The sequence below is a fragment of the Ictidomys tridecemlineatus genome, chromosome 7 (genome assembly GCF_052094955.1).
Source record: "Ictidomys tridecemlineatus isolate mIctTri1 chromosome 7, mIctTri1.hap1, whole genome shotgun sequence".
NCBI lineage: Eukaryota > Metazoa > Chordata > Mammalia > Rodentia > Sciuridae > Ictidomys > Ictidomys tridecemlineatus.
This window is the reverse complement of record NC_135483.1, coordinates 197,660,873-197,683,028: the sequence shown is the minus strand read 5'-3', so window position 1 is coordinate 197,683,028 and position 22,156 is coordinate 197,660,873. Positions and strand designations below refer to the sequence as shown.

The following is a 22,156-nucleotide window of genomic DNA, read 5'->3' as shown; positions in this document are numbered from 1 at the left end:
GGGTGGCACCCTACACAGCCAGAAATCTAGGTCCATGTGTACAGGGGCAAGGAGGGGTGGGTCCCTCAGTACTACCACAATAATTTTCACAAATTATTGTGAAACTGCTTCCTGTCCTTCAGCTTCATTCCGTGGGTGGAAAGCTATAGACAAGTGTCCTCTTTGCAGGAGGTTGACACCATCCAGCTATTTGGACTCCTCAGAGGCAAACCCAGGGCTGCTCTGCAGGGCGGGGACTGATTCTGACCTTCAGGGAGTGGTGCAGCTTTGTGCTGATCATGAGGCAGGAGGAAGATCTCCAGTGCCCAGGCTGTGTGATGCAGGTGTGGAGGCCACTGCGCCCCAAGGGAAGAGCAGAGCCAGGAGGAGCTGAGGCTCTGGACGAGGGTAGAACAGTGAAGGAATGGAGAGGCACACAAACACCAACTACAGCACTTTACTCTTTGCTTTATACATATTAGCCAAAGACTGCAGTATCTGTAATTCATGGAATCACCGAGTGCTGTTCTCCTTCCCCACTATCTTATTTAAGGAGTGTGGACTGTGACTAATTTCCTAGGAGTTTAAAGGCCAAAGAACATCAGATGGCCTATCTGAACTAGGGAGTCCATCCTCCACAAGGAGGCCGCAGAGGGCTGCCTGCTGCTGGGTCAGGAGCCACCTTGACAGGCGGAGGAGGCTTATCCAGCCTCCCTAAGCACTGAGGCTCCAGCAGGTCCAGCCTCCCTAAGCACTGAGGCTCCAGCAAGCCCAGCCTCCCTAAGCACTGAGGCTCCGGCAGGTCCAGCCTCCCTAAGCACTGAGGCTGCGGCAGGTCCAGCCTCCCTAAGCACTGAGGCTCCAGCAGGTCCAGCCTCCCTAAGCACTGAGGCTCCGGCAGGTCCAGCCTCCCTAGCACTGAGGCTCCAGCAGGCCTGAGCAGCGCATGCCCTCAGCTGTGGGTCCCGCGCTCAGCGCTGGGAAAGGGCAGGAAGAGTTCTGGCAGCTGGGACCCGGTCCCCGTCCCCACCTCTGGTTTAGATTTGACCAAAACCTACGAACAAACGAAGCTGACCAAGGGTGAGAGGAAGAGATGGTCTTGGCAGCGGCTTCCCAGTCCCCTGCTTTGAACTGCACTTCAGGAAGACGCGGCTTAGGGGACCAGGGCACGTCCCGCCTCTCGTTAGCAAACGCCCTTCCCGCCGGGCTTCAGGGGAAGGCTACCGCGCGGCTGGCTGGGGTCCATGTCGCGCCCTTCCGGGGTCAGCGGGCTCCCAGGCCTGGGGGGCTGGCGGGGCTGGTGGGCCTCGCGGGCCTGGTGGGCCTCGCAGGCCTGGTGGGGCTGGTGGGCCTGGTGGGCCTGGTGGACCTCGTGGGCCTGGCGGGCCTGGTGGGCCTCGCGGGCCTGGTGGGGCTGGTGGACCTCGTGGGCCTGGCGGGGCTGGTGGGGCTGGTGGACCTCGTGGGCCTGACGGGCCTGGGCCTGGATGATCTGCTCGTACTTCTCGAGCTGACACCAGAAACCCGGATTGGGTTCGGCTACCGGGCGGGCGATCTTGACAGTCTGCGAACAAAAGAGGAACCGAACGTCAGCCCGCGCGGGTTTCGCAGAACTCCGACCCGGGCCACGCCAGGCGAGACCAGCCGCGCGGAAGGCCCGCCCCTGAGAGCAGGCCCCGCCCAGCTACAAGGCCCGCCCCCGAGTGGACCCCGCCCCGGCCGGAGAGGCCCCGCCCAGTCAAGCCAGAGGGCCTTCTCTGGGTGGGCCCCGCCCCCTACCGGAAGACGCACCCTCGAAGCGGGCCCCGCCCCGGAAGCCCAACCTGAAAGGCCCGTTCCAGGGAGAGGCCGCGGTACCGCATGAGGTAGGCAGTGCAGACCGCGGCTGAGCGGCTGCGACCGTTCTTGCAGTAGACCAGGCAGGCGCCACCGGCGCGCACCGCGGCCTCCATGGCGGCACAGGTGGGCTCCAGGTGCACCAGCAGGTCCTCGTGCGGGTCGTCGAAAACGGGCACCCGCAGCTCGGCCACTCCGGGCGCGCTTGGGCCGGGCTGCAGGCGGGAGACGTTGACACACAACGTGATACCCGAGCGCTGCAGCAGTTCCGTGGCGCCCGCGGCGCGCGCGTTTCCGAGGAAGAGCGCGGGGGCGACGAGCGTGAACGTCGGCGGCGCGACCTCGGGGGACCTGCTGTGGGCAGCTCTTTCCGGGCCCATCGCGGTGACCACCCCGAGGTCTACTTAGGGCCGAAGTCCGGCCCGCGCCTGGGCCCGCCGGGCGGGGTTAAGGTTAGGGTCAGCTGCGGGTGGCTAGGGCGGGACCTAGCATTGGCCCTCTGATTGGCCGTGGCTTGGGCGTGGCCTGGCATTGACTCCGATTGGCCGTGGCGTGGGTGGGGCCTTGCGCCCGCTTTCTGATTGGCGGAAGGCAGGCGTCTCAGGACCCCACAGTGTTCCCTACTAGCTTGAGCCATGCGGCCCTGTGCTGGAAGGCTGGTTGGTAGACGTGGACATGGACTGGATCGAGTAGCAGCTAATCCAACACTGACCGGCGTCCTTCTGGCTTTCATAAGGACCTCATGGTTGTCCTATGGGCTACTGACAGAAGGCCACTTGGTTTCCTGTGGGTTTTTTTTTTTCAATTCTCATCAGGTATACATGACAGCAGAATGCTCTTTGATTCGTTGTATACAAATGGAGCACATTTTTTCACTTCACTGGTTGTACACGAAGTAGGGTTACCTTCATGCAATCATACATGTTTCTACGGTAATGATGTCCTCCTGTGGGTTTTTGTTATTGTTGCAGAGTTATACCTTTATCTATTTCCTAATAAATTGTCCTTTGTCATCTTTGAGTTTATTTTCCTTTTTATTGCAAAACATCGTTCATATAAAGTAAAACTATTTACCATTAGCTTTTTGTCATTTCTTCATAGGACGGGATTATTTCTGTTTTTCTTAATAACTTTAGGCGTTAGCCCTGTGACTTTTTTTTTTTTTTTAATTTTAACATTTTATTTATTTTTTCTTAGTTCTCGGCGGACACAACATCTTCGTTTGTATGTGGTGCTGAGGATCGAACCCGGGCCGCACGCATGCCAGGCGAGCGCGCTACCACTTAAGCCACATCCCCAGCCCAGCCCTGTGACTTTTTAAGTTTATTTAGAGTCTTTTAGGATTTCTTCATCCCAGCGTTGTGGCACATGATTGTAATCCCAGCAATTCGGGAGGCCAGACAGGAGCATTGCAAATTCAAAGCCAACCTCAGCAACTTAGTGAAACACTGTCTCAAAAAGAACTGTTGATGTTGCTCAGTGGTTAGCATTCCTGCTGGGTTTAATCCTCAGTATGGAAAAAACAAGAAAGGAAGATCTCTTGAGTCGATTTTTCTGATATTTAGTATTTCTCAGGGAACAGTCACAGCGAAGAGCAACTCATAGCCTCACAGACATTTAGTTGATTGTAGTTTCAATTTTATTGTAATAATAGTAAAAACAGTTCCTCTTCCTCTCTGTGCTTTGCTTAAGATTTGAAATCATTCTGCCAGAAATCATTCTTCATCCTTCCCCCAACCTAGTCTTACATATATCACACAAAATGTGTCTGTACAGTCTTCTGGTGGTCTGCATTCTCTCCTGCAGGTACCAATTGTGGATAACTGGTCAGATCGTTATGGCAACCTGGGTCCCTTTTGAGCTAAATACTCAAATATCTTGAAGCCAGTCTTCACTGGCTGCAGTCTCATTCCCTGGAGGCCTTACCAGCATCCATTTCCCTCTTCTCCATCCCAAGGAAGGGGCCTGCTTTCCTGGGATGAGGAGGGAATGGTATCCCCCTAGAGTTCATGGGATTCATCCAATGAGGTGGAGATTCCCTGTCTACCAGCTCCAGGAGAGGTTCTCATTGCTCCTGCAAATCAATGAAGGCCACACTCTTCACTGCTGCAGGATTAGGTCTGGTCTCTGATATGGGCCAATAGGAGGGAGGAATTGGGAAGGCACCTCTGTTCTCTCCTTAAGGCCAAAAGGGGAAGCCAGCTTTAGGTGAAAGCAAAGGAAATGGGGAAAATTGGATCACAGCATCCAACCAAACCTGAAAGCCCCTCAGCTCCTTACTGGAGGGTGTTTGAGGTGGGTTTTCTGTTCTAAAGTCTCCTCTGTCAGACTTCATTCCTGTACCCCACTGAACTAACAGACTGGTCCCCAAATTGTCCCAAGTGCCACCACCTCCATTGCCATGCTGTAGTCTAAGTCACTCGAGATCTGGCTCTGGAGCCCCCTCCCAGCTGCTGAGGTACAGCTGGAAAATGCCTTCTGTGGTGACATTCCTGGAGATTTGTTCCCACTTAGCAAGTCACGGTGATTCACAGGATTCATTTCATAAGTTATTAGTCTGCTAAATTTGCTAGGCTTGCCAATTTACCACAAACTTTAATATTCCTAAATATTTTCAGTATATTAATATTATGAAAACATTCCTTTTGAACATATTTGTAGTGATATTTGTATCGATTTGTGGAAATAGAGTTCTTCAATCTTGATATGCCTAGTTTTAAAAGGCATTGGTGCATATACTTTATGAATATAAGCAAAATCTCAGCATTTCATCTTGAATTATCCTCATTGTGTAGAAGTTTCCAGAACACCTTTTCTTTTTTTGCCACATTGTAGTTTTCAGAATCCTTTCTAATCTGACCAAATTGTCAAATTCTTTCTAATCTGACCAAATTGTCAGGCTAGAAAGTTTGCCACAAAGTTTTTTTTTTTTTCCCTGCACACTTTTTTCCTCCTATTGAGTAGTGTATTCAATTCCTAGAGCTGCTGTGGCCACACCAGATGGTTGTCTCACAACAGAAATGTCCTCCCATTGTGTCTGTGTCTGCATCTCATAGGGACACTGGACATTGGTTTAAGACCCACCTAAATAGCCTCATCCTTATTTGATCATGTCTGCAAAAACTACCTCCAAGAAAAGGCTGCATTCCCAGGAATGGAGGGGGTAGGATTTCACCTTATCTTTTGGGGGACACTATTCAATCCACAACAGATGGTTTGGCTTCAGATTTGTAGGGTGATTTGAAGTTTTAGTTGACTGTTTTCCTTCCTTCCTTTCTGTGCTGGGATTTGGACCCAGAGCCTTGAGCAAGCTTGGCAAGCACACTATCACTGAGCTATCCCTGTCCTTGACTGTTTTACGTCTCTCAATAACAAATGGATCTTAAACAACTCAGTTTGCCTATGCTCAGCTCCCACGATGCAGCTGGAGGGAGGGGGGCACCGGGAGATGCCAGGGGTTGAACGGTCAAAACTAGAGGATCCAGGAACCAAGGTGGGTACCGAAGGGCTAAAGATGTCCAGGGAATAGACAGGAACTGGGAGAAACTAGAGCATGCAGGAAGGGACCCTAAGATGGCAGAGTCCTGGCTCCGCTGCTTTGATGCCCAGAAAGCTTGCCTTTGGGGAGGCCGGGGGGCGTGGGCTTCTTCCCTCTGGTTCTGGCAACCACCCCATCCTTGCCTCAGAGGGCCGCTCCTTGTTGCAGGACGCCTTCCCACCGCCGGCGCCTCTCCACGACCCAATCCAGCTCCTGTAACGCGCCTGTGGACGTACACTCCTGCGCACCCTCTGAAGCCCTGCTCCAGAGTCCCAGGTCCCTAAGATCTTCCCCAGGCCTTGCCCTGCACCAGGTTGCAGCTCCCGCTGTGCCCTCTGCACACCTATTTCCCAAAGCCCCGCTTTGCAATCAGGCGGGGCTTGATCAAGCCTTGGTCGAGTCCTAGAGTACCTTGGTTCTCTGCTTCCCCGGTCTCCCTTCCGCGTTCTCCCCCTCGCAGGTATTGGCAGTACCTGGCCTAGACTCTGAACCGCGGTGTTCCTGGGGACACTTGAAAGTCAGCAGGCTGGTGCAGCTACCGCACGAACTGTAGAGGCGGGACGGAGGGTGCCGTCTCCAGCGGGGATTGGTGGGCGGGGCTGGAGGGCGGACCTGGAGAGGAGGGAGCGCAGCACCTTGCGGGGATTGGTGGAGGTGGAGAGTGGCGTGGCACGGGGCGGGGCCGTCTCCAGGGGAACGTGACGCTTTCCGCTAGCCTGGACTCCACTGCGTGGGCGTCCTGCTGGTGGCCTCGGTGCCCGCTGGTGCTAGTTCTCCGAGCTCGGGTGCGGCTCCAAGGGCCAGGGCGGTGGCGCGGGGCTGGTGTTGGAAGGGATGGTGGCGTCCCTGGGCGCGGGCAGACTTTTCCCGGTGGCTCCGACCTTTGAGGGCCAGCTGCAGGGACCACTGATCCGCGAGCGAGGCGCGGCTCCGGGAGGAGCGTGATGGCTCGACCCCGGCGGGGGCTGTGGGTGCGGTGGGCGCCCCCGGTATCCGCAGCATCCTGAGGGCGGATTGTGGTCCCTGGGTCTGCTTCCAGGTTCGGAGAACAGACACGGAAGGTGGTGGCTTCTAGGTCCCCCTGGACTACGCAGCCTCAAAGGCTTACAGCTCCAGAGGCGCACTGGAGGAGCAGGGCGGCCAGTCCCCTGCTGCCAAGGGACTGGACAGTTACGCCTTCTTCACCGAAAGGTGCAGGGGACCCTCGGGCAGGGAGGTCAGACCATGACCCAGGGGCCAGAATTAGCCAGGTTTCACAGTTGGGGACAGACTTAAAAATCACTAAATATTTTACAAAAACTGGTCTCTGTAAAGAGAGAAAAGCCTCAAAATTGTATTAACAAGCACTGAGGGAAATGTCATATGTTATGGGTGACTGGAATCCTATGCCCCAACTCGCTGCTCCCTTTTAGCCTGCAACACTGCCTGCCGGTCCATTTCACTTCCTAGTACATGGAAGGAACTGTTCCCCAAGTTGACACAGCTCCCTTACTGCTGTGTTGTTAACAGTAAGGGCTACTTTGGGTCAAGGACTGCCCCAGAGCCTTATCTGTAGCATCTCATGAAATCTACCTGCAACTGACCCTATCATACCTGTGTTTGTGTGGATCCAAGGCCTCTGGACCCCAGCATCCTCAAGTTGAAGCTCCACCCCAGTGTGATGGTCTTCAGGGGTGGACCTTGGGAGATGAGTGGGTTGAGGTGAGGACAGGAGGGTGGGGCACTATGACGGGATCTGTGCCTTATAACAAGAGGAAAACAGCCAGAGCACTCGCTACTCACCCTCTCTCTGCCACTGAAGTCACTTTGAGAAGGTGTCATCTGTCAGCCAGGAAGAGAGCGCTCACCAGGAACCAAGTCCACTAGCTTCATGACCTCCGACTTCCACACTTTAAACCTGTGAGAAATAACTGTCATTATTTAAGACCTGACCTCATCTGTCCCCAATCTGTGGTGGTTTGTTATAGCTACCTCAGCAGGACTAACAGAGTTTCCATCTTACAGAGGAGGAGACAGACAATCAGGAAGGGTGAGGAGCCCATATAGGCCAACCAGTGGGAGGTGCCAGACACAGGTGGCCATTTCCAATGACCCTATGGTGGGTTTTACAGCTGACTGCTTGTGTTACGATTGTCTTGATTGACCTCAAAATTATTTCCATTTTTCTCAGGAAAAAATAGAGTGAAATTTCTATTTCTCCTATTCCTACCATAGATTATCTTTCCCCATTATGGTTAACTTTTATTAAACAAGCAGTACCTATCCCGTGTAGAGTATAGAAGAATGAGAAAAAACAGGTGTGTTAGTTTGCCAGGGCTGCTGTAACAAGCACCACACAGACCAGCTCTGGGGGGGGAAGGCCAAGGTCAAGGAGCCAGTAGGATTGGCTCCTTCTCTATCATTGGCTGGTAGATGATCATCTCCTCCCTCCACCCAGTCCCGTCATCTTCACCATGTCCAGGCTTCCCCCTTCTCATGGAGTAGGGCTCATCTAATGACCTCATTTAAAGGATTAACTCTGTGAAGACCCTATCTCCGAATAAGGTCACATCTGAGGTGCTGGGTTTGGGACTCCAACATTAAAATTTTGAGGGTGGACACAACTCAACTCAACCTGAAATAGCAGGTGAGCAAGAGAGAAAGCAAACCCCACCCATGCCCCGGCCACTCTCCTTGCTGTCTTGGGCGTCTGTCCTCTATAGTTAACAAGTGTTCTCAGCAGCAGGATCTCTTGGCGGCGGGTAATGTTCTTGGCCTCTGTGGGCCACAATTGGCGTTCCAGGGCTGGCTGGTGGGGGGTCAGGACCTGAAGGTTCCCAGGCCCAGAGGCATAAGCCAGACATTGGGACAGGTCTGTAGCCCAGATACCAGCTTACAGCATTCCCCAGGGAGTTGGAGGGCGGCAGAGGGGTGTGTGTGTTGGGTATCCATGTCTAAATCATGATGTGTACCTTTCGATAGCAAGAGCAGGAAGGAATAAAATGCACCTTGTGCACACCCCTGTGCACCTCAGAGTCCGCATGCAGACGCTCTGCCCCCAGTGGTGCATCTGGAGGTGGAGTACCTGCTGTTGTAGTAGCCCGTCCCGGCAGGCGCTGGGCAGGTGTTTCAGCCTGTTGTGACTGCCTCCCTTTGCTCTCTTCCTAGGGATGGGACAGTGCCCCCCAGAGACGAAGGTGAGGAGTCTGAGGGCCCCCTGAAGGAGCAGAGCCTGAAGGGGACCTACATCCAGCTTGTCCAAGGGGTGCAGGAGTGGCAGGATGGCTGTGTCTACCGAGGGGAGTTTGGGCTCCACATGAAGCTTGGATATGGTGAATTCTCTTGGCCCACGGGTGAAGTAAGTGCCTGAGCTGTGCTCCCACCACCTCCCACAGGGGCTAGGGGCTGGGCCTCTCTCCCAAGAACCAGGTGGTGGGAGTCTTTGGACACCTCCTCAGGAAGGATTTCGGCTGACACCTTCCTAGGGAGGATGCCCAGAGGAAAGTCCCTCCAGACTCCCCACAGTGCATGGTTTCCTGGGGTGCGTGGGGGGAAGTCGGGGAAACTGATGTAAGAAGACAAATTCTTATTCTGGGCAGATGTTTTAGAATTGTGAATTACTGCAGCAACTTGTAGGCTTATACTGGTGGAATCACCTTATTCAAGATGAAACAGATGGGGAGCACATTCTTAGAGACAGAATGAGGCACATTCTTGCACTCTGAGCTAGGCCATACCCAGGACTTCAAGGGCTGAGACCAGGAGCCCAGAACCCTTTGTGTCTCCTGGTGCTCCTGGCTGGGAACAGTAGCTACGTGGGCAGCACTTCTGGGGCATGTGCTGAGTTCTGGGGGCTCAGACCTGTGGGATGGAGGGTCTTGAAGATGCCCAGGTGGAGGAGTCTGCCCTGGCGGTGCCTAGCCATGGTGCAGTTCAGCTGAGACCTCATCAGGAGGCGATGCAGGGCTGTGTGTGGGGGGGTGGGTTGTGAAAGGGGGCAGGGTGGTCCCGAGTGCTGGAGCCCTCTGGGAAGGCCTCATGGGGGATCACTGATTCACGGCTCCACCCATCTGTTCCTTGTGTGAGTCTGCCTCTGGACACCTGGTTTCTCTGACTTTTTGGCCCAAGGCTGGGGACACCTGGGCCAGGCCTTAATGTTTGCCCTGGCTCCCCAGCTAAAGAAACAGCAGGTGAAACAGGACTCTCTCAGCCCAGTTCCAAAGTCCTGGGGTCCTGCTGGCTAGCTTCAGGCTGGTGAATGCTCTCCTGGCACGTGCGGTCTTGCATGGGACCACAGCAGACACAGTGGCGGCCACCTGTTCTTTTCAACCAGGGCAGTTCAGAGTACGGGTGTCACAGGGAGGGTGGTCAAGCCATGGGAGGGACACACTTGTCCAGAGGAGAGCGGCCACAGGGAAAGATCAGCCATCTCCCAACAGAGTCTGAAGAATGGCCAGGTGGAGGGCCAGGAGTCCTCCAAGACCGCAGAGCGGGACTGTGCATGGAGCACCCGAGACCAGTGCCTGTCCACCTGGAGTGTGCCCCCAGCTCAGGGAGACCCCAGCCTCCTCAGGGCCCTGGCGGGTGCCGAGCCCAGACACAGCCGTCCTCAGGCCTCGACTTGTTTTACTCGCACGGTGGCTGCAAGGCCTGGTTCCTTGTCCACAGTCCCCGGTTCGATCCTTCCAGCCCAGGTTTCCCCCAGGGATGGGAGAACATGGCCGGTGTATTTAGGTGGGGGTCAGCTTTTCTACCCTGGGGCTGGGGCCATTGGGTGCGTCCAGCTGCAGCAGCTCTTAAACCAGAGAAGGAGAGGACAAGAGCACCCTGGAGGACCCGAGCACATTGACTGTCTCTGAGACCCGGGTGTAGCCTGGTCCATTCTGAGGACCAAGAGATGACCCGAGTTCTGAGGAGGACGCAGCCGATTCTCGGGTGTGGAAGTGTGAGGCCCCAGAGCTGAGAGTTCCCCTGACGGTTCCTTTTAAATGATTTGCACTTGGCTTTTGTTGGTGAAAGGTTGGACTCAGATAATCTACTCCAACATCCTACACATCAAGTGAGCATTGGCAGAATGGAGACTCCATCCCGACTGCCTCCCTACTCCCCGAATGTCCTTCATGGGCCAAACTCTGTCACTAATGGAATCCAAATTTAATCCAGTGGAATTAAAAAAGGTCTTTCTTGGTTCTTGTTACAAAAGTTCAAGGGTAAAGTAGCCTCAGGCTGGGCTGGATCCAGGAGCTCATCATCCAATCAGGCAGGCCCTCGATCTTCCTTCTTCATATGGGGGGCCAAGACTGGCCTTCTACTGTCTGGTCAGTCTCTAAAGGTGGCTGCACATGTCCCTAAAAGAAGTCCCTAGCTGAATGCAGGTGTGCCTTAGAGTCAGGTTGTGTGACCAAACCAGTCCAGGCTGAAGCTGGGGTGAGGAGTCCTTGCGTGGGGCCAGGGTCACATGGGGGCTCACGTCTGCAGAAAGGGCATCATCATGGCCTCCTGTGGGGCACCGCGACTGGCTGCCTGTCAGGTCTAGCTGCTGGAATGCCCGGGGCTGGGTGTGGCGTCAGGAGTGGCGCTGAGCACACCCACTGGGGTTCCCGAGCTGTGGGGGAGCCCACGCCCAGCCCCCCATCCAAGTCCTAAGAAGTCCCACCTCCCCACCATCCACCTGTGACCTTATAGGGGGCCCTGTGGGGTGGGGAGGGGGTCCTGACCTGTCAGTACCCCAGGACAGGTAGTCCACCCTTCCTGATGCCCCATCTCCAGCTCTGAAACCCCCAAACTCCCCACCCGAGTCGAAGGCAGGAGAGGGGCACGGTCACCAGGGACCTCACTGCCAGGCCCCCGGGTGCTTGGGGTGACCACGCTCAGGTTCACGTTGGCCACCTGGACTTCAAAGGGGGCGGTGGCTAGTGCAGCCCTGCAGCCCCACTCGCAGCACAGAGGTCCCTGTCATGGCCTGGGTGCCTGGGACCGTGGTTCCCAGGCACTAGGCCTACTGAGCTCTCCACTTGACAGTCCTACCACGGGCAGTTTTACCGGGATCACTGCCACGGCTTGGGCACCTACATGTGGCCTGACGGCTCCAGTTTCACGGGCATGTTTTACCTCAGCCACCGAGAAGGCTATGGCACCATGTACACGAAGACCAAACTTTTCCAGGTAAGGGGCGTGGCTGCCAGCAGGGGTGGGCCTGCGTGGGTGGAGGTGAGGAGCAGGGCCCTGCCTTCAGGTGAGCCCTGGGTGTGCTGTGTATCTAGGCTACTGGATAAAAAGGTATCTAAGTCTTGGCCGGCACAGTGGCGCACACTTATAATCCCAGTGGCTCGTGAGGCTGGGACAGGAGGATCATGAGTTCAAAGCCAGCCTCAGCAAAAAGCGAGGCGCTAAGCAACTCAGTGAGACCCTGTCTCTAAAGAAAATGCAAAATGGGGCTGAGGATGTGGCTCAGTGGCCAAGTGCCCCTGAGTTCAATCCCAGTACCCCCCTTCCCCAGAAGATATTTAGGTCTTGAGGAAGTTTATTTACATATAAGCATCCTTCTTAATGACTGTAGTGATACTAACAGTCAGGATATAAGTAGCAGATGAAAACCTTGTTTCATTTCTCAGAAGGATATTAGCAAGTCATACATCCCATAGATTAATGAAAAAAACTCTGCATTTAACTTTCAGTATATAAACTGGATCATTCTCTGCATATTATTTGAAACTTGCCTTTTTTCCAAACACACAGGCCCCCATCTCCCCTTTAATTTTATTGCAGTATAATTTTGGATAATTTTTTTTTAATATAGAGTTCTGAGCCTTTGGACAAGCATGAGGCATGTAACCACTGCCCAGAGAAGGATGGGGAAGGCCTGTCTCCCCTGCCCGCCTCCTGGACCACACTTGCCCTTTGCAAGCGAGGGTGCCGGGTGTAGAACCTGCCGTGGGCCTAGGGGTCCCCGTCCTCTGAGATTCCGCCTCCTGGGCCTCTTCTCAGTCTGTTCCTTTTCACATCCAAACAGTTTTCCCTGCTATGAAGCCACCACAGCTCAACTCCTAAGACACCGAGGTTGTTTCCTGTTTGAAGGGATTAGGATAAAGCTGCACTGGGCTGGGGCTGGGCTCCGTGCAGAGCGCTTGCCTAGCATGGGTGTGGCCCTGGGTTCGATCCTTAGCACCGCATAAACATAAACAAATGAAAAAAGAAATGCTGTCCATCGACAACTAAAAAACATCTTGAGAGTAAGAGTGGCTGTGAGCATATGTATTTGTGTGAACAAGCCCACATTAAACCTAGGCTGGGGCTGGGGCTGGGGCTCAGTGGCAGAGCGCTTGTCTACCATCCGTGAGACACTGGGTTCAATCCGCAGCACCACGAAAAAGTAAATGGATAAAGTAAAGGTATTGTGTCTATCTACAGCCCAAAACAAAGTTTTAAAAAAAGCAGGTTTTCACTTCACCTGGGCCTGGGCTTGTGTGTGTCATGTGGCTGGTGAACGCTCTGCGAGTTCCAGCGAACCCCCACTCTGCAGCCCATGTCCCCACCGGCTCTGTGGGGCTCCAGTGGGGGCACCCTGGCCCTCCGTGTTGCCTGGCTGCTTCCTTCTCAGCAGCTCCAGTGATGGAGTGACTCACGGGGCGGGGGCTGAGCGGCACACTGGCCGCACGCAGTGCCTGCCTTTTCCTTGGCCAGTCCCGCTGGGGGTCTCCAGTGTTCTTCTTCTTCTCCCCAGAAAATCAGCTTCTGTCTCAATGGATCTTCTCTGCATTTAGTTCTGTTTCATTGCCAGTTTCTTTATTATACCCCCTGGATAATTTGCTATTCTTTTCTAATTCATTGACTTTCTGTTTTGTTTTTTATCTAATATACATGTTGGCTCTGTTTTGATTCTATCACGTTAGTGTTTATATTCAGTTCAAAACATATTGTGACTTCTACGGTGACTTCTCTTCCACCCAAGGGGTCTTTGACAGGAGTATTGCTTCCTGTTCAGAGTCTGGGCTTGGGCTGCTGTCAGGCTGGTCCCCTGTGTGCTCCTGTGCCTGGGGCTGGTCCCCTGTGTGCTCCTGTGCCTGGGGCTGGTCCCCTGGGTGCTCCTGTGCCTGAGGCTGGTCCCTGGGTGCTCCTGTGCCTGGGGCTGGTCCCTGTGTGCTCCTGTGCCTGGGGCTGGTCCCTGGGTGCTCCTGTGCCTGGGACTGGTCCCTGGGTGCTCCTGTGCCTGGGGATGGTCCCCTGGGTGCTCCTGTGCCTGGGACTGGTCCCTGGGTGCTCCTGTGCCTGGGGATGGTCCCCTGGGTGCTCCTGTGCCTGGGGCTGGTCCCCTGGGTGCTCCTGTGCCTGGGGCTGGTCCCTGGGTGCTCCTGTGCCTGGGTGGTTTCAGCTCTCTGGGACCTGGGAGACTTGCTCTAGGACCCATCCTGCCTCTTTCAATGTTTGTGGGCCATCCAAGGCAGGTGGTACCCCTCTGGGGTTGTCTAAATCTTATATAAACTCACCAAGGTTTTTTGTAGGCTCATTCTGCCTGTGATAGAGCCAGAATCTCCCATGATGATTGTCGCTTCTTTATTACTCCCGAAATTCTACATTGTATGTTAGATATTTGGAGACAATGTTATCGGATGAGGTAGAACTTTAGACTCATTGTATCTTCCTGGTAGGTTGAACATCTTATTATTATAAAGTAATAACACTTGGTTTATGATCCAAAGTCTGATTTTTAGATATTAATAAGGCTGTATCAGCTTTGGGGGTTTATTTTTACTATGGTATGTCTTTCTCTATGGTTTTACTTCCAACCTTGGTTTTTGATTTGGATATTTCTTCTCTTTATTCTTAAAAAGTGTTTGTGTGCTGGGTCATGGATCAGTGGCAGAGCACTCGCCTGGCACGTGTGAGGCACAGGGTTCGATTCTCAGCACTGCATATAAATAAAATAAAGATCCAGGGCTGGGGCTGGGGCTCAGTGGTGGAGCTCTCGCCTGGCACGCATGAGGCACTGGGTTCAATCCTCAGCACCACATACAAATAAAAAATAAAAATATTGTTTCCACCTAAAACTAAAAATTATATTTTTAAAATTAAAAAAATCCATTGACAGCTAAATTTTTTTTAAAAAGTGTATGTGTGCGTAATAAAATTCTGGCAAATCACATACAAGAACATATTAAAAAGATAATGCAGGGCTGGGGATGTGGCTCAAGTGGTAGCGTGCCCACCTTGCATGCGTGCGGCCCGGGTTTGATCCCCAGCACCACATACCAACAAAGATGTTGTATCCACTGATAACTAGAAAATAAATATTGAAATTCTCTCTCTCTCTCAAAAAAAAAATTAAAAAAAAAAAGACAATGCACCATGATCAAAGGGGTTCATCCTAGGAATGCAAGGCTAGTTCAACATACGGAAATCAATAAAAGTAATTCATCACACCAATAGACTTAAAAACAAGAATAATATGATCATTTTAATAGATGCAGAAAAAACATCTGACAAAATAAAACACACTTTTATGTTCAAAACACTAAAAAAACTAAGAATAGTAGGAACATAGCTCAACATTGTAAAAGCTATCTATTCTAAACCCAAGGCCAGCATCATTCTAAATGGAGAAAAATTGAAAGCATTCCTTCTAAAAAATAGAACAAGACAGGGATGCCCTCTTTCACCACTTCTATTCAACATCATCCTTGAAACTCTAGCCAAAACAATTAAACAAAATAAAGAAATTAAAGGGATATAAATAGGTAAAGAAGAACTCAAACTATCACTATTAGTTGATAACATGATTCTATATTTAGAAGACCCAAAAAACTCCACCAGAAAACTTCTAGAACTAATAAATGAATTCAGCAATGTAGCAGGTTATAAAACGAACACCCATAAATCAAATGTATTCCTATACATCAGCGATGAATCCACTGAAAAAGAAATTAGGAAAAGTACCTCACACATAGTAGCCTCAAAAAAAGAAAGAAAGAAATGGAAGAACATCTCAGAAAATGGAAAGATCTCCCATGCTCCTGGATAGGCAGAATTAATATTGTCAAAATGGTCATACTACCAAAAGTGTTATACAGATTTAATAAATTCCTATTAAAGTCCCAATGAAATTCTTCATAGAAATAGAAAAAGCAGGGCTGGGTTGTGGCTTAGAGGTAGAGCGCTTGCCTAGCATGTGCAAGGCTCTGGGTTCGATCCTCAGCACCACATAAAAATAAATAAAATAAAGGTGTTGTGTCCAACTACAACTAAAAAATAAATATTAAAAAGAAAGAAAAAGAAAAAGCAATCATAAGGGGCTGAGACTGTGGCTCAGTGGTAGAGCACTTGCCTAGCATGTGTGAGGCACTGGGTTCGATCCTCAGCACAACATAAAAATAAATAAAGGTACATAAAAAAAGAAAAAGCAATAATGAAATTTATTTGGAAAAATAAGAGACCCAGAATACCTTAAGCAATCTTTAGTAAGAAAAGTGAAGCAGGAGGCATCACAATACCAGAACTTAACCTATACTATAGAGCTATAGTAACAAAAATGGCATGGTATTGGTGCCAAAATAGACTTGTAGGCCTATAGTACAGAACAGAGGACCCAGAGACAAACCCACATAAATATGGTTATGTCACACTAGACCAAGGTGCCAAAAACATTCACTAGAGAAAAGACAGCCTCCTCAACAAATGGTGCTGGCAAAACTGGAAATTAACCCTCTGTCTCTCACCCTGAACAAGAGTCAACTCAGAGTGGACCAAAACTTAAGCACTAGAATAGAGACCCTATGCCTAACAGAAGAAAAAGTAGGCCCACGTCTTCACTATGTCAGCCTGGGATCTGACTTCCTTAACAAGACTTCTAAAGCTCAAGAATTAAAATCAAGAGTCAATAAATGGGATGGATTCAAACTAAAAAGTTTCTTCTCAGCAAAGGAAACAATCACATGAGGAGAGAGCCTACAGATGGGAGGAAATTTTTATCACATGCACCTCTGATAAAGTATTAATCTCCAGAGTATGTAAAGAACTCAAAAATTTACCCCCCCAAAAAAATCCAATCAATAATTGGGCTAAGGAACTGAACAGATACTTCACAGAAGAAATATAATCAATCAGCAAACATATGAAAAAGTGTTCAACATCTCTAGCAATTAGAGAAATGCAAATCAAAACTACTCTAGGATTTCATCTCTCTCCTGTCAGAATGACAATCATCAAGAATACAGGCAACAGTAAATGTTGGTGAGGATGTGGGGAAAAAGGCACACGCATACATTGCTGGTGGGACTGCACATTGGTGCATCCACTATGGAAAGCAGTATGGAGATTCCTCAGAATATTGGGAATAGAACCACCATTTGACCCAGCTATTTCACTCCTCCGTTTATACCCAAAAGACTTAAAATCAGCATATTACAGGGACACAGACACATCACTATATATAGCAGCTCAATTCACAATAGCTAGACTATGAAACCAACCTAGGTGTCCTTTAATAGATGAATGGATAAAGAAAATGTGGTGTATATATATTCAATGGAATATTACTCAGTTTTAAAGAAGAGTAAGATTATGGTATTTGCCAGTAAATGGAGTTGAAGAATATCATGCTAAGCGAAATAACCAATCCTGAAAAACCAAAGGACAAATGTTTTCTCTAATATGGGATGCTAATTCACAGTAAGGTGGGGGGGGGAGGAACTAGAGAAGAATAGCTTTATCTTAGATTAGGTAGAGGGAAGTGAAGGGAGGGGAAGGGAGAGGGGATGTGGGGATAGGAAAGATGGTGGAATGAAACAGACATTATTACTGTATGTATATATGTGACCGCATGACCACTATGATTCTACAACATGTACTCTCAGAAAAATGAGAAATTATACCCCATCTATGTATGATCTATCAAAGTGCATAAATGCATTCTGCTGTCATGTATGACTAATTAAAACAAATTTAAAAATAAAAAAGTGTATGTGCATGTGTGTTTATTTAAATATGGTCCATTAGCTACTTTGGGATACTTAGACTTGCGTTGTCGCCACGGTGGACCAGCCACACTTAGTCTATGGAACACCTGAGATGTGGCTGGTCCAAATTAAGGTGTGCTGTACACTTGAGGCTCACACTAGACACGGAAGACTAAGCAGGAAAAAAATGCAAAATATTTCAACAATGAATATGAAGCATATGTTGAATCGATAGTTGAAAAGATTGAGTTAAATAAACGTATTATCTCAAAATTAATTCCACCTGACTTTTCACTTTTTGTAAGTGGCCACTATAAAATTTAAAAATGATATATGTGGCTAATGGTTTTCCCGTGGCCTGGCTCTGATGCAGACCACGGACAGTTCCTCTCAGTTGGAGTGCGTCCGAAATTAATCTGCCCTAGGCATTCCGTTCCCACCCGTTCAACACTTCTCTCCTGTCTCGCCTCCATTTGGATTGATACTGTTTTAGAACTCGGTTGTTCTCAGATCATCCGTGTGGTGGTGTGGACATGAAGTGTGTTGGAGCTCGGTCTCCAGGTCAGCATGCCTAAATGGCACACTAGTGACTGCAGGTCACCAGCATCAAGGCCTGTGTCAACCGACCTCCCTTCCCAGGTTTGTCCCACAATAACTGTGCATAATTCAAACATGGGAAATGAAGTTAAAATAACCTGAGATTCTTGCATTCTCCTGGAGGAAAGGAAAGGTATCATTCAGAGTAGAATTACTTGTCCAAGACTCAGGCTGGGGTTTCTGGATAGTGCTAGAAGAAGTGAAAGAGTTCAAGATCTCAAACTGATGGTGCACGTCAGACTTTTGTCTCTGTAACAAAATATGTGAGGAAAGAAGAGATTTATTTTGGCGAGTGGTTTTGGAGGACTCGGTCCACGGTCAGCTGGTGCCATTACTTTGGGCCTGCAGCAAGGCCATGGTGGAGGAAGGCTGGTCAGCTCATGGCAGCCCCGAAGCAGCGAGAGGGAGGACCAGGGTCAAGATACAGTTCCCAAGGAGACAGCCCCAAGAACCCACTTCCTCCAGCACGTTCCTTCTCCTGCGGTTCCTACTACCTCCCGGCAGTTATCAGCTAGGAATTCCTGGATGAATCCACTGATAACCAGATTAGTCCACTCATAAGGTCAGAGCCCTCTCGATCCACTCACTGGCACCCTTCCTCTCTAAACCACCACACTGATGATCTGCACACAACCGACTCTTAAAGATGAAATGTCAGTCCAAATGAAGGAGAGACAGAGAAGTGCACAGTGGGAACCGCGTGCACAGGCAGACCTCACGTCAGACACACGACTGCTGATCTGAAATGTACGTGGTCTAAATCAGAGCCAGGCCACGGGGAAGTCATTAGCCACATACATGATTTTAAATCAGTGGCACATCATAAAAAGCAAAAAACGTCTACCCTGACTCATCCAGTATGCACATGAAATCTGCACAGCTCTCACATCCCTCAAACGTCGGCTTTGTGCAATGTCCCAGAAGTTGCCACCATCTCTGCTCTCCTCCCTTCCAGGTCATTTTCTTCTTGCCTGAATATGACCCTTAGAATCTAAACGTGTCCTGAGACCAGCTTTGCCACCTCACTTCTTCAGGACCGTCTCTCAAGGAAAGGCTGGGAGACTGGGGCTGATTCCCGGGCACAGCTCAGGTTCTGTGCAGTGGTCCCGGGACATGAGCTAACAGTCCCTCTTTGGAATATAATCTGTCCTTGGCTACTTCAAGGTTTTCTTTGGGTTCCTAGAGTTTTGTTATGATGTTTTCATGGATCTGGAAAATTCTCAACTGTTATTGCTTCAAGTGCTGCCTCTGGTCCTCTTCCTGGGAGTCCAGCTACAGGGGTGCAGGCACCTCACGGAGCAGGAGTCTGCTCCTCACTTGTGTGTCTTCGTTTGCTGGGCAGTGGCCCTGGGGATTGAACCCAGGTCTCACTCTTGCTAGGAGATTCATCACCAACTTTTTTTTTCAATTTTATTTTGAGACAAGTTGCCCAGGCTGCCTGGAACTTGGGGCTGTCCTGCCTTAGCCTCCTGAGTCACTGGGATCACAGGTGTGCCACTACGTGGGGCCACATCTTCCATTTTTATGCTATTTTATTCTTGTAGTTGAATGATTCTCCTCTTTTTTTTGTATTTTTTAGCCCAATTTTATTGAGATATAATTGTACAGTAAAATTACGCCCGCTGCGGAGCAGCGGAGAGCCCTGTCGCTGCCCAGAGTGGGCACATCTCTGGCAAGCTGGGTGCTTTCTTGCTCACTACCCCGGCCAGGAACTACAGGCTCGGTTGTGAGTTTTCAGGGTTTTTACCTAACAGCGATCCACTGGGTTTGTATTTCTCTTAGGCTGAAAAACTTCATTTTTAACCATCAGCAAGTATTTTTTAAACCTTTATTTTATTGCTTGATTGATTGTTATGTGGTGCTGAGGATCAAACCCATCACCCCCCATGTGCTAGGCGAGTGCCTTCCGCTGAGCCACAATCCCAGCCCCATAGCAAAGATCTTTGCTTGTTGTATTTCATAAAATGAGGCTCACTGCTCCCAGAGCACAGCGTGGTGGTGTTGCACCATGACCCTGTTTGCACAGTTCAAGCTCCTCCATTCCTCCCGCCGGTCCCTCAGGTGGTCCCACACATCACAGGTCTGGAGACACACGCGCAGTTCCTCTCAGTTCATCCACCGCTGTGCAGAGAGCTTTCATCTTCTCACCTTTCCTTTCTCTGGGGTTTTATTTTTTTAAGTCTTTCTTTAATTTTATTTGTAATAATGTAGAAAACCGACATTCTTCCAAAGTCGATCCAGGACGCAGTCTGCCCAGGGCAGTCCTGCACGGAGTCCTGCCTTCCCCTGGTGACCATTTTCTGAAGTTCTGAGTGTATCTTTGCATTGACAAAGACAAGCAGGTGTCGGTGCCAGTTCCTCCTCTTCTCCGGGAGGTAGGAAGGGTGCCCCCTGCAGCTTCCGGGCCCTGCCGCAGCTGGTGTGAAGGACAGGCCTGTGGGCTTTCCTCATGAAGGCTTTCCAAGCTGTCTTTCTGCATTTTTGTTGGTGATGCCTGGCAGGGGATAGTTTGGTTAAAAGTGAGTGCATTGTGCCCGTCGTGTTCTGTGGACAGGTCTTCTGTGATTAACATTTGGGTCATTAGTTTTACTTGCTGTTATAAATACTGTTGTGGGGAGGAACTGGTGCTGGGACTCTGGGACACCTGGACTGTTTCCTCTTGCTGGACTCCTGGGAAGAACGGCCCGCTCAGGTGCATGAGCACTTTGGCTCTGCTCAAGTCGTTTGCCCCTTGCTGGCTGCTGACACACTGCCGTCAGTCTTTCTCCCACCTACCTGCTCTTGCGGCCCACACCCCAGGGCTCCCTAAAGCTTCCCAGGTAACAGGTACCCCTGGCTGCGCCTGCCAGACTGGCCAGAGCCCTCCTCCTTGCTCCACTCCACACCCCTGTGACCTCCTGCCCCACTGACCCACTGTGCAGGCTCTTTTGGAAGTGCTTCTTCTGCCTGCCCCAGCTCCCTTGCCCATGGAGGCCACCCTCAGTGCACTCCTTGCCTCCAGCTCATTGCCCAAGGCCTCCCGCAGACTGCAGCTCCTTGTGGACAGCACTGGGCAATGTGAGGCCTAGGATCCCCAGTGCCCGGCCCAGGACTGCAGCCCAGGGTGCTCTGGGGAACTGACCCAGGAGGCTCAGACGCTCCCGTCTCAGACTCCTCCCCACAGCAGTATTTATAACAGCAAGTAAAACTAATGACCCAAATGTCAATGCAGGCTCCTGGGGGTACAGGCCCACCAGCTCTTGGCCTCAGGCTTCTGCCCCTGGTCTGGGCTGCTTCAGGCGCCCTGAGGGCGTCCCAGGGAGGCACCTCCGCGGGCAGCTGGGCGCCTTGCTGCATGCTGCACACCTGACCCTGGGCCAGAGACCCTCCTGTGTCCACAGGGTGGGAGACACTTCCCTGTCCCATGGGAGCCTCAGGAGAGGCCTGAGGAAGTTGCTGTCTGGTGGGGGTCACTGGGACCCTCCTTCTCCCCTGCTCCTTCTCCCCTCGAGGCCCACACCTGGCCTCAGGGGCTGTGAGACCACTGCCCACACCTCCACCCCCTGGCCACTGCCCAGTGCAGTGTGACAGCGTCGCGACCACGGGAAGCTGAGGCAGTGCCCAGACCCCTCCTCCAAGCCCCCACTCTTAGGATCAGCTGGGAGAGGTGTCACGCGTGGCTCTGAGTGACAGGCATGACTTTACTGAAGGGGTGGGAAAGGGAAAGGGGACACTCGAGGGAGAGGGCATGTCCTCTCAGAGAGGAGAGGGACACGTGCCTGTCCTACACTCCAGTTCTCCTGGGGTCCCAGAGAGGTTTCCAGAGAGTCCCACCAGGTCCACCTCTTGACTTCTGACTGACATTAAGATGACATCAGACTTTTAAGTCCCCCTGCCAGGGCAACTCCAGGTCCCCTTGCCCATGCCGACTGGTTCTGACTGGATTCTGACCATGCACTCTTACGGGTTTTGTGGTTAGGAGGAGCTACCCTTATCTCCCGGGTTTCAGGATCTGGTCTGTATAAGGGTCAGTTCCCCCTTCAGGGTGACTCGGGTTCCTCCACAGGCATGGTTTGGGGCCTGCATTTCTCCTGCAGACAGGCAGTTTGCTGAGGAATGGGACGTCCTGTCCCCTGAGGCCAGGCAGGGCTGTGGGCAAACTGCTTCTTGGAAAAGCAACCCTTGGGGGTCTGCACGGTGGGCCCAGTTTACCTCATGTCCTCACCATCCTCGTCTGTCTGTCCCCTGTCATTAAGGGACCAAGTGCAACCGGTTCACCTCTGTGCTGTGCAAAGCA

General features: G+C 51.2%; 2 protein-coding genes across 9 annotated transcripts in view; one reads left to right on the top strand and one right to left on the bottom strand.

The window, feature by feature from the left end:
• Positions 1-418: 418 nt before the first annotated feature.
• Positions 419-5,943, bottom strand: Dusp28 (dual specificity phosphatase 28). 3 transcript variants are annotated; one of them, XM_078018391.1, is made up of 3 exons: positions 5,827-5,943; positions 1,803-3,615; positions 419-1,543 (listed from the first exon to the last, which is right to left on the bottom strand). In XM_078018391.1, exons 2-3 carry the CDS (start codon positions 2,193-2,195, stop codon positions 1,163-1,165), a joined length of 774 nt encoding a protein of 257 aa, XP_077874517.1. In that variant the 5' UTR covers positions 2,196-3,615; positions 5,827-5,943; the 3' UTR covers positions 419-1,162. The 3 variants fall into 3 exon arrangements, with proteins under 3 accessions (XP_077874517.1, XP_077874518.1, XP_021575299.2); XM_078018392.1 differs by having other exon boundaries at positions 5,765-5,912; XM_021719624.3 differs by lacking the exon at positions 5,827-5,943 and having other exon boundaries at positions 1,803-5,758.
• A 76-nt stretch (positions 5,944-6,019) lies between these two features.
• Ankmy1 (ankyrin repeat and MYND domain containing 1) overlaps positions 6,020-22,156 on the top strand; it is a 55,669-nt gene continuing 39,532 nt past the window's right edge. For 4 of the 6 annotated variants that reach the window (XM_078018386.1, XM_078018384.1, XM_078018385.1 and 1 more), the window contains exons 1-4: positions 6,020-6,138; positions 6,393-6,544; positions 8,501-8,690; positions 11,354-11,497. In XM_078018386.1, coding sequence (XP_077874512.1) covers positions 8,649-8,690; positions 11,354-11,497 — 186 coding nt within the window. In that variant the 5' untranslated portion in view covers positions 6,020-6,138; positions 6,393-6,544; positions 8,501-8,648. The remainder of the gene's footprint in view (positions 6,139-6,392; positions 6,545-8,500; positions 8,691-11,353; positions 11,498-22,156) is intronic. The other 2 variants (XM_078018383.1, XM_040268151.2) reach the window with 2 other exon arrangements.